A 12,217-nucleotide genomic window follows, 5' to 3' on the forward strand; every position below is an offset into this window, starting at 1 on the left:
GTAGGAACCTTGTTTTTTCGGCTCGCCTTGTTTTTTTTTGCCCGCTCGCATTAGATTTGGAGTCTGCGGAGGATGTTATCCATAAAATTTACTTGCTGTGGCCTTAAGAATAAATTTGCAATTGCACCCTCCTAACACCGACTTTTCTTGTCATGCTAGCAAAGAAAGCTTAGTGATAAATCACGAAAATTTATAAAAAGGGTCCGTTCTATGTGCTTCTTCGCTAGACAAAACTTCCGTGGGTCGCAAATTGGCGCTTCTATGGCCCTGGATCTTCTCTTATTTCGGCCAATTTCTACTATTTTTCCAGCGATCCGCGGTGCCTGGTAGAGGCTAGTCTTTAATGGGTACACGCGGACAAGGTCACCGCATGGAGGTAGCTTCTACCTCCATGGTCACAGCATTGAAGTTGTAACGTTGTTCGTTATACCATGCTTATACTATAGCAGACAAGCAGACAATGGTGACAAGGGAAAACCAATAAAAATACGCGAACATACGAAGGGACAATGAACCATCATTTTCACTCGTTTCATCAGATGGGATGATTGTTGGTTTATATCTGAAACTCCAAACAGAGCATTCTCATGACCATTTTTCTAACTAGCACTCAACCAAGATTTTAAATCCTTGCTCCAGTCGAAGCCGCATACAATGCAACGCATATCAAATTTTACGACTCTGAGTAGGAATGGGCCCGGCACCATCTTTTTTGCATATATGGTAATTCTAGTTTTGCATTTATGCTTTCTTTCACTTCCCCAGAGCTTCGGCATAGTTACATCAATGTCAGGAAACTCAGGTTACGTCAACGGCATAACTCGGTGAACGTTTCTAGAAAACACTGTTGTTTTTCTCAGTCCTATTTTTTTCCAGAAAACTCCCAAGAATGAAGACCTCTGTGATTGTCCTGAGTCACTGTCGTCTCTTGGGTGACCTGACGTCCTGACCTCACATCCGGGAGTCAAACGACCGCAAACATCCCTACAATGGGCTCTTGCAAATTTTCCTCATGTTTCTTGTCCCTCTAGTTACGCTAAAGCTTGTTTCATTCATAAAGCCGTATTTCTGTAACTAGTAGCGTAAAACTATTGAAAAAGGCGTTTAGAGCTCACTTTTAGCTTAAAAAGGCGAGTTTTGACTTCTAACAGTGGGTAAATGAGCCTGATTACTCGTATTGAGATGTAAAACAGATTATTGAAGTCCGATTATCACGGTTGTGATAGAAAGAGAAACAAAGAATTTCATTTTTTGCGGGCGCTGTGAGTCAAACAAGGGGAGGGGGCGATCCTCATTGGGTGTTTGGTTGTACCAGCGGGCGGATCGGACGGCTTTTGTGTGGCAGCTATTCACATGTTGATCTGGGCGCCACGACTGCGGAGCCAGCCATCGCGCACGGGGTTATTTGTAGCCGGGCTGACCAAGATGGAGGTTGCTAAAGCTCCTTTCTCTCGTCTGGCGCTGGTTCTACTGGTTTTCTGTCTCCTCGTGAGGGAAACGCGCGCACAAGGTGAGTGAGTGAGGGTTATCTGCGAGCGCCGATGCGTTACGTAGTTTCTGGCGCCTCTCTTGCGCTCATTTCTCTTCGTCAGAACTTTTCTGACATTCACAAATTAATCGGCATATAATGTTGTGAGCAGACCGTCGCGATGGGCCAGCCGACTAGACTGACCAGTCCTGACCGCTTCTTTTCGTCCTGTCCGTGCTACCACCCGTGAGGGGTCAGTGATAGGGTGACCACCGCTTTTCTGTCATATTTTAGACCAAAACGTCCTTCTTTTTCATCCCATACGCGGCTGACACAGCCTTTCTTTGTCGCAACAGATGCTCGCTCCAAGAAGTCTTTCAAGGCCAATTTCGCGCCTCGCATTTTGTGTAAAGCCGCGGGGTCGTCAGAGTACAGGGCCTTGTTAGCGCTCACTAAAGAACACCGCTGTTTCCTCGCTCGTGCAACAAGAACACTTCAAGGTTGCGCACCAAATTATCGTCTCGTGTCGTTAGGTCGCCTTTTTTCTTTGTGTGACACCGGGGCACACTTCATTGTTGTTCGCTAGGTAATCTCAGGGGAACATGGTGGCGATTTTGTAACGCATCAACTTGAGAATTCTTCATTTACCACTAGAATAATGATTTCTTGAGCGTATCCAGACTCTTTAGAAGTGGTTTAAGGACCGTGTCTGTTCAAAGTTTTAAACGGTTAAAGGAAATGATTATAGACGCGAAGGTGTGTCACTCGAGGTAAGGTGAACTAAACCTTGCCTGAGGGCGAGACTTCTACTTAACCCCGCTTCTAAATACAGCTGGCTCCGGATTTATTCAGTCTCGCTAACGTTTTTAATGGTCTAGAGAAGAAAAGGACAAGGGGACGGTCTGTTGGGGAGGCCTGGAACTTTCAGTAGAGCGACGATTACTGTACATACACTTTGCGCTGCATTTTTTTGACAATTTTTGTCGCCTCTGTTCTTTTTCTTGTTCACACCCAACAACGAACAAGCTGGCATATAATTCGGTCTCACGGCCTTGAACACGGAAAGTCACGTTTGCTAATATGTCCTTTACTCGTGGGAAGTTAGACAGACTCTGGGTTTCATTCAACAAACTACGACAAACAGTTACCCATGTAGCAGAAATGCACCTCTGTTTTCGCGTGTTTTGTCTGTAAGTTGTCACTCTTCCTTGCAGAAAAATGCCAAGAATTGTAAACAAATTGTGGTTTTGCTTCACCAGTCGTTTAATAGACTCTACAAGTTCTGGTTATTATACAAGTTCTGGTTATGTTCATCTTTTTACTTGTGTTTCCAAAGTTATTTTCAGCTGTTCCTGTTTCTGATTTTTCGAGGCCGGAAAGGAACTAACCTGATATTTGACCTAATCTATTTCTTTTTCTTCTACAAGCGGACTGAACATTCCTTTCTAATTATATACATAGACAAAATCCCAAATATTCTTTGACACAATCATCTTTGATGCCCACACGTTTTCTTATCACAGAGCCTCGGGCATAAGTACAAACGATTTTTGATAGTGCGAATGTTTTTCTTCATTTAGCAGTCAACAGCTGAAATCAGTGCGTGGGCTTTTTTTTCTGCGTCACTTGTAATTTTTTTGCGTGGGTAAAAAAGTTTAGCTTTCCTAGTTGTCACGATATGTTGTTTTTGTCTAATTAGGTATTTTGTCCAATTAGGTTTGTAGACGCGTTGTTTTTAATGACAAGATTTTAATATGTACATGATTTTTATATGTAATCCGCTCTTGTTTTGTTTGAATAAAACTTTGTGACGACTCAGCTAACCCTAACAAGCCACAGAGATCAGAACTCGGTGTAATGTTAGCCTCCACCAGGCACCGCGGATTGCTGGAAAAATAGTAGAAATTGGCCAAAATAAAGGGAAAGTATGACAGAGAAGATCCAGGGCCATAGAAGCTCCAATTTGCGACCCCGTGGGTTTCTAACTAAACGGAACATACACGAAGATGTTGCGAGTGGTTTTCAATACACCATGGTGGAAACATACTACTAATGAACAGTTATACGGTTCGCTACCAAATGTAACTTCAGTAGTCAAATGTCGACGACTAAGCTTGGTCGGTCATGTAATACGTAGTGAAGAACCAGCCAGTAGGCTTCTACTCTGGAACCCTGATAATACCTGTAAGAGAAGAGTTGGACGCCCAAACATAACAGTTAAGAAACTTATTGAAACTGAAACTGGCTTGGAGGGACATGAACTTTTCTCAGTGATGTATGACAGACAGTTGTGGCGACCTAACTTTGTATGCTCCACCTCTACGGAGGATGAATGATGATGATGGGTTTCTATGGCCCTGGATCTTATTTCGGCCAATTTCTACTATTTTTCCAGCGATCCGTGGTGCCTGGTAGAGGCTAGTGTAATGTCACCTTCTTTCAACCACGATTTAAAATATCATCGTCGGCAACTGTAGCTCTCTTTGAAGTTTGTTCAGCTAGATCAAGGAGGTTAAAAACGCTCCTTGGTCTGATAAGAAGTACCGTCTTGTCTGCGTTCTTGTGTTTCCATCGTTTCGTAGAAAAACAACTCAATATAACAAACTAAACCTGTAAAAACACACATGATCAAGAGGAATTAGCGACAATAATCTAGTTAGCAAATTTGCCACAGACACAGTTATAATGTTTATCTACGTGCCAGAATCTAAACTACTGTCTGGGGAAGTTTATATGGCAAATTAGCCCAGTTTACAATGGGAATTATCTCCTGTGGAACAAACAATGGTAATTGTTATTGGATGAAGCGATATTTGCATATTCAAGAAAACAAAAGTTGTTGTTTTTTCCACCGTCCATGGGGAATGGGCAATCGATGAAGCGTTTCATTCCAGGGGAAAACGAGAGAAAAAATAGAATGGACAATTAAAATTCCTCAAGGGCAGAACAACTTCGGTTAACCGGTTATTGTCACAGAGCAGATGCCTCGCTCCAAACATCTGCTAGAACTTGGAGATTGTAGTCTCTACCAGACTCCTTTGCCGATTTCTACTATTTATTCAACCTGCAAAGGAGTCTGGTAGAGACTATGGAGATTGTGCCTGTATAAATGTCTCTCTCTCGAGACCAGTGTAGTGTTAGGATGTTAGCACATGTTCTAGTACATGTTAGCCTGGGTACCATCCTGGTTATAATAGTTTACGGTCCGCTCCCACAGTTCATAGTACCGCTAGTAAGTACATGTACATTGAAGCACGTACTGCACCTGTGCGAAACCCATAATGTTACTACAAGCAAGGATTATTATACCCTGCTACAAGTATTGTGTATGGCACTTCGACAGAACACGTATTCGTGTATTTAAGGATATAGCATTCCGTTTATATCTTTCAAATGTCATGTCGGAAAAGATGTCATCTCCAACGGACAAAATTCTGAAGCAACTTTGACATCAGACGAAAACCATGAAAAGTCCAACGTTTTGCGAAGGCGCAGTATGTTCTCCCGACCTGCTGTATCTTGATCATGACTACATGTACTAGTATGTGATATGGTACATGCATAACATTGACACCCGATTGTCTACGACAGAAGCCGAAGCCTGCACCGAAGACGAGTTCCAGTGCGGAAATGGCCGATGTATTCCCGACAGCTTTCAGTGCGACGGCGAGGACGACTGTCGGGACAACTCGGACGAGTTCAACTGTACCGGCTGTAGGAGGGGCAAGTTCATGTGCGAGGACGGAGGGTAAGGGTCAGGGGTTATGGTAGCCTCTACCAGGCTTCGGGAGGCTGCTGGAAAGAGTAGAGAATCAGATCGGTCAAATAGAGCGATAAAATGCCGAGGAAGCTGGCCCGCTAGAGAGTACATTGGGAGCGGCAAACTGTTTTCTCCAGCAGACCAACTCCCCTGGCATTCTATCTCTCTATTTGGCCGATTCAGCCGCTTTCCGAAGCCTGGTAGAGGCTAGGGTTAAGGATGACGCGGTAATGACGCGTGTTCGTAGACTGTGAAAGTTCTAAATGTAAAGTCTGGACCCTGGTTTCATCAATTGCAAGACAAAAAATGTAACTCATTGTCATTACTTGAACTTAAGAAAAATAACTGAAAGCGGAGGGATCTCAAGGATTTTTTTTTGCTATTTCAGGTGTCTGCCGAGCATCTTCCGTTGCGACGGTATCGGCGACTGCGATGACGACTCGGACGAAACCAACTGTCGGTTAGGATTCTTGGACACGCTAGGTGGCGTTTTTGATGAGCTTACCACCACGCAGACCGTGCCCAGGCCGTACCCCGTCACGTCCGTCCCGCCCAGCTCGGTACTGGAGCAGGGGACGGTGCTGGCGGTCTGTACGGACCAGGAGTTCACCTGTGCCGACGGGAGCCGCTGTGTGCCCCGCCTGTTTGTCTGCGATGGCGAGAGGGACTGTGCCGACAACAGCGACGAGATGGACTGCCGTAAGTCATTTTGCGTGAAGAACTTTTCATACGTTTACATACTATTTGTTTGTTTGTTTGTTTGTTTTTCTTTATTCATGATCTATCTGACCAATTCTCGAAGTCTTATGCGTCTGATATTGCTTATTTTGGTTCCAAATGTTGCTTTTTTTGACAGTGGACTGTTGTTGAATAAAATGACAGTTTTTACTTTATTTAACCAGAGTATATATATATATCGGTGACTGCCTGTCATCTTCCTCACTCAGGGCAATTCTGTGACAGCTTCACATTGCACAGAACAGATGGATGCGTTCCGAAACGCAAAGTATTAAGAAATATACACAGTTACAGGGAACGGTATCTACAATGCGGTCCCCCAAACGTACGGGAGTGTAATATATTGTTGTAAAGTTTTTTATATATATATATTCCGAAACATGCAATCACAAGACGTGGTGACGGCACACTCAAGTTTTTTCAACTTATATTAATGCCGCCACCAACACAGGGACAGTGCAATACTCATTTACACATGAGCGAAGTGAGGAAAGTCGTGTAAAGTGCCTTTCCCAAGGGCACAAGATCGGTGGCATGTCAGGACTCGAACCCGGGGCCTCTGGTTCCGAGTCGAGAACGCTGCCGCTACGCCACACGACCCCACGTTGTAATGTTGTGCGTGTTGTTTTCAGCTCCGAAGACGTGCGGTCAGGACCGGTTCACGTGCGGCAGTGGAGACTGCATCCCCCGGGCCTGGACGTGTGACCGGGACGTGGACTGCGCGGACGGGTCGGACGAGTCTGAAGAACTGTGTCAAGGTAACGCAGCTGCCGGTATTCACCAACAAACTGGACAAATTCTTCGCCTTCTTTTGGTCAATTTTACCCTTCGAATTCCTCCAAGCCCCAGGCGGAGACCAGGGCTCTCCTCGAGGAATGAAGCAAGAGTGCTCCCCCTCTCCCCCAAATCCTAGCACCCCTCCCAAAATGTAAAAATTTAGGGTTTCTCTAAGTATTTCGATGAAAATTCGCTGATTTTTTCCTCAGGCGATTAGGCAGCAATTCTCCCCTATGAATTTCTGTGAAGACTCCTGGAGACTATCTCGGCAACCTGTTACTAGTCAAGCGGTGTACAGAGCATCGGTATCAAACCATTAGCCAGAAAGAGAACAACCAACCCCAGCATCCCTTTCCCATTATTTCTGAACTCCCAGTCCGTTCCTCCACTCATCCCCCAGACGACTGTCTCCCTTCACCGCCTCCGTGGCCTAGACAACCGCCCTGACCACCCAAGAGTTCCTTAATGCGTATTCAATGCGCTGTTCGGCGGCTATATATGGATACATGTATCTGGACGCATTGTCCAGTGTACTGTGTGTCTAAATGCAGAATCTCGTAATGTTAGGCTTTAGATTGTAACACAGTCAGCATGTATTTGCCTTGCTAATGGATGAGGATATAAAATAACGCTTTGCAACTGCACACAACGCCTTGGGAACACAACGTTAAAGTTATTCATGTACAAACCACAAAAGTGTGTCGTTTGATAGATGGAATGTATATTGGCTGGAGAGCCAAGGGGATAGGCTATGATGATGGATGGAATGTTTTAGGAGTGTGTACTTTCTTACCTTACCTTAGACCTTAGGGCCTCCTGTGCGTACAGGCACATTGGGCAGCAAGTTTCCATCTGCGTCAAGTAGCTGCTGCCTTCTCGGCCTCTTCCCAGGCAATGTTGGTCCTCTTGAGGTCCTTCTGAAAGGTTCTTCGCCAGGTGTTCTTTGGCCGACCTCTCTTCCTTCTGCCCCCTGTTGGCACCCAGGTCATGGCCTTCTTTGAGTGGCGCTGGCTTGGTAGGCGTAGGATGTGGCCTGCCAGTTGCATCCTCTTGCCTGTTGTAGTGTCCCCCAAGGGTTGGGTCTTTGCCCTTCTGAGAATCTCCTCGTTAGTGATGTGGTCTTGCCATTTTACTTTCAAGATTCTTCTGAGGTTCCTCTGGTAAAACACATCCAGCTTAGTTTAGCTGTGCACGTCCATGTTTACTATCTACTACTATCTAATGTTGATACATGTATTACATTTTGTTGACGTGGTGTTGCATTTCTCTTCTTTCTTAACACCACAGAGAGAAACTGCACCGAGAAGGAATACCGATGTGAGAACTCCACCAAGTGTGTCCATCTTACCTGGTTCTGCGATGGCGACAAGGATTGTCGGGAGGGCGAGGATGAGGCGGATTGTGGTAAGTCTGAATGTTTTTTGTTGGACATATGTACTAGCTTCTTTTATATCGATATTTTAGACTATGAAATGATATTCTACAAAGATTGCATTTTCTGCAGAAGTAAGGATCGCAAACAATGGATCCCCTGGTCTTCAAGATATCTTAGAGCTAAGGAACAACTGTCTTCAAGATTATAATGTTATTTTTAAATTTCCTATGTTAGTGACGTCTTCTTATTTGTTGACACAGACCAACAGGAGTCCAGGCCCTGCGCCGACGGAGACTGGCGCTGTGATGCAGGAAAGTGCATTTCCGCCGGGTGGCGCTGTGACGGCGAGCAGGACTGCACGGACGGAACCGACGAGGAATCCTGCGAACCCCGGCTCCGCGCACAGAACACGACATCACTGGACATCCCTGCACAGAGTAACATGACACTGGGAGTCAATGACACCGGTAGGACACATTCTGTGTTTCTAAAAATTAATTTCTAAATTAACTGTTAAGATACACTTAATTTGCTGTTCTCGTTTTGTGCGTTCACGTAGCCTCTACCAGGCTTCGGGAGGCGGCTGAAAAGAGTAGAAATCGGCCAAATAGAGATATAACATGCCAAGGAAGTTGGTCAGCTCTAGAGTACAGTTTGCCGCTCCCGGCATGTTATATATCTATTTGGCCGATTTCTACTCTTTCCAACCGCCTCCCGAAGCCTGGTAGAGGCTACGTTCACGAACGACAGCTCACAGACGCTCTGAAACACTAATTTTGCGCCTAGTCTATACTTTTATTCCTCGAAACAACTTTAAGCGCGTACAATACAAAGTACATGTATTAGCTCTTCTTTTCATCAAGCCGGCCCCAGCCGACCCTAAGCGCACGAGAGACCATAACAGCTGTAACTTGTGCAGTCTAAACAGATACAAGTGTGCTGAATGTGGTTGAGACTAGTGCAAACAAGAATTTGTCCACCTCTGTCGAATTCGATGAAAGGGTCTTATTTTTCCATCTGTCTGCTTTAATCGCTTACCGGTTCCTTGACCGGGGACGGTTGTCAGACTAACTAAATAACGGAGTACACCATACATGTACGTACATGTAGTTCTCTCCATCTATGTCTCTCGTATGTTTCGTAGCGAAACTTTCTGGGCCTACTGAGATCTTGTCAGTCATTTCTTAACACCCCATTTCCACCAGAGGCTGCGATCGCTGAGTGGCCAGACAGTTGTAAGGTCACACAATGTATTTTATATATGAAGAATATTCTAATCTTTCCACGCTTAGTATGTCTTGTTGTCGTTTAAGATTTTAAGGTACTAAATAACCCACCCTGAGGACTTTTGGGGTGTTCTAAAAGTACATGTTGCAGTTAAGTACGGACTTTGAATTTTTGTCACAAAGTATCTTGTTGCAAGATGATAATTTATGCAAAATTTTATGACGTCACGATGACATCATCAATAATTATGAGGCCATGCCCATTTTTAGAAAAATAGCATTTTCAGGCTAGTGCTTCAGTAAAAAGTCACAATATTTTAGTGCATCATAGAATTCAACTATAAAACCAAGGATCACACGCTCTTCTACTGATCAGACCGACTCCAGAGAAGCCTTATGTTTTGTTCCTTGAGACAGAACACTTGTGCCTGACGGAGACGTCTTACCTCGCGTCCTTGAAGCGACAAGATCATCTGTCAGTGTCAGGTCAGGTGGCCAGGATTAGGTCAGTCTGCAATGTTAGACGTGTGAGAGTGGGTGGGTAAGACCTTGCGGAATGCAGAGCTTGTAAAACGTTAATTCGTTCGTTGTATGAGAGGTTTAGAAACGCACTTTCGTGTGATAAGTTTTTGGCCGGATTATTTCGAACTTGTCCCCAACTTTATAGTGAACATGTTCTTGAATACGGCTTGTAAAGCTTTTTGTAGTTTGTACCATAATAAGTGAAGAAGTCAAGCATAACACAAAACACACTGTGGGTTAATCATCAAGCAGATGCTAGGATGGAAAATCGTAAACTTTCTAGGTACCTGCACCGTTTTTCTGAATTCGAACCTGACTTACAACGTTTAGGAGTGGCCCATTCATAAAAGCTTTCATATAGGACAAGAACACATCTTCGTGTATTCGCTACTGTAGTGTCGCATGTAGCGAGATTTTGTTTCTTTTCTTTCCACCTGTGCCAAACCAAAAAATCCACCCCTAATCCTTCCAAGGAAGCGGTGCAAGACGCGTCTAATTATAGACAGATAAACATCGTCAAGGGGAGTACACAACAAGTCAGGTATGCAGCGAAGTAAGGAGCCGCCGGCCCGAATAGCAGTCCCTTTTCCTGTCGGCTATCTATCTTAGAGCCTTAGCCACATTCCTGAAAGTTCACAACAAAGTTTTGTTCAAAAGTTCAACAATTGCTCCCCAGTTCTGACCTTTTTAAGAGAATCTATCGTGAAAACATTCAGAATGAAGTCAACACTTTTTAGACAGATGCAGCAGAGTTTTACTACAATTTTAGTCGTAGGCATGTTTAGATGACGTCATGAGGCAAAAATTCCTGCACAGCACTCCAGTAGTGAGATGTATCGCTGAGTTTGATTGGCTAAAAAGCGCGGGATTTTTAGTACGTGAAGTCACCAGTAGGCGTGACCCTTCCCCCCTGTTCTGTGATGTATAACGGCAATTTCTCAAGGTCACCTGTCCACGAAAGAACGCCCCTAGCGTGTAGTAAACAGAGCGCGGTACGACAGAATTTGTCTAAGCGTTTATCGCACGATCTCTCCGCTTCCTGTACGGTTTCCTTGTGCGATTTCCCCTAGAAACGGCGGAAACCGACCTGTCTGCGCCGACCGGTTTATCAGATGTGTGTCTGAAAACATTCAGATAACAACAACAACAACTGAAGAAGGATGGAGAGCTTCAACAGTTTTTTTTTCTCTCAAAAATCTGACTGTGCTTTAGTTTAGGATGAAGAAGAGATATTCTCCAAGCAGAGGTTTGGATTTTGGCTTATTTTTGGCGTGTTTTGGGCATGTTTTTAGGCTTTTGTCTGGGTTTCTTTGGTTGGCGTAAAAAAATCCCAGTGCAAAAAAAAAACCCAATTTAAAAAAAGCCTAAAAACACGCCAAAAAATAAGCCAAAACCCCAAACCTCTGCTTGGAGAGTGAAGAAGATAGTGTACAAAGTTGACGCCCTTGGAAGTGGACGCGCTAGACTCAATATCACTGCTAACAATACAGCTATCTCCAACAAGAGACGCCGCCTTATCGTCCTATACAAGCATCTAAATGACCATCGGCTACTCAGTACAAACAGACAGTTAGCATATTTGCCCCGCTCTTTGTTGTACGGTCGGTGCAAATATAACCAAGCTTCCTTTTCTTTACAGTTACAGAACCCCCCTCCCTGAAGTCCACTCGCCTTTGATTTACCCTGACCAGCATGTGCGGTATTTTGGAGCAATCAGTTTGTCTATAAATCTCGCGAAAGCACAAACTTCTAGCCTCAAGTGTTACATTTCTGTTGAATGTATGCAGAGTGGTGCCGGGTACAGTGATGGGAAAAAATTGCTTACGCAGCAAAGTGTGCGAAGCTAGGATCATCTTTTATCAACGGTGTTGTTTGACACACCTTTTCACGATAATCCCTCATTACACACTTCAGATAGTATGAAAGATATTCTGATGAGGTGATTTAAAAGCTGTACTGTCACACCTGTATTTAAGTACCTGGTGCATATCGACATTTTCTCAGAACAATGCAAGGTGAATCCCTGAGGAATTCTGGAATGGGGCTACGTCACATTTCAGTTCCTTTGCTTCCTGATTGTACAGAATTCCTTGCAAATTGTATTCCTTCCCCAGCTCGCGCCGTTACTCAAACGTCACATCACACAACTTCACACAGAAGCCGCCTCAGCCAAGGCCCCACAGGTAGCACTTCGTACGCGCGGAATGTGTCTCCTTTTAATCTCAGTTCCCATTTATTGAAAACTCGCCGTATTGTCCACGTTGAGCCGCATAAAGACCATGATTTAACAATTACACGGTCCTGGTTATCCTTTGATTGGCACAACGCTACATGTGGCAGATTTTTCAACC

General features: G+C 44.4%; 1 protein-coding gene across 1 annotated transcript in view; it reads left to right on the top strand.

The window, feature by feature from the left end:
• Positions 1–1,258: 1,258 nt before the first annotated feature.
• The window catches only part of LOC109464240 (very low-density lipoprotein receptor-like), a 21,000-nt gene continuing 10,041 nt past the window's right edge, over positions 1,259–12,217 (top strand). The window contains exons 1-6 of the mRNA XM_019761177.1: positions 1,259–1,510; positions 5,060–5,216; positions 5,617–5,927; positions 6,599–6,724; positions 8,031–8,147; positions 8,379–8,585. Of these exons, the coding sequence (XP_019616736.1) occupies positions 1,354–1,510; positions 5,060–5,216; positions 5,617–5,927; positions 6,599–6,724; positions 8,031–8,147; positions 8,379–8,585 (1,075 nt within the window). The 5' untranslated portion in view covers positions 1,259–1,353. The remainder of the gene's footprint in view (positions 1,511–5,059; positions 5,217–5,616; positions 5,928–6,598; positions 6,725–8,030; positions 8,148–8,378; positions 8,586–12,217) is intronic.

The sequence above is a fragment of the Branchiostoma belcheri genome, unplaced genomic scaffold (assembly GCF_001625305.1).
Source record: "Branchiostoma belcheri isolate BF01 breed outbred unplaced genomic scaffold, Haploidv18h27 scaffold135, whole genome shotgun sequence".
NCBI lineage: Eukaryota > Metazoa > Chordata > Leptocardii > Amphioxiformes > Branchiostomatidae > Branchiostoma > Branchiostoma belcheri.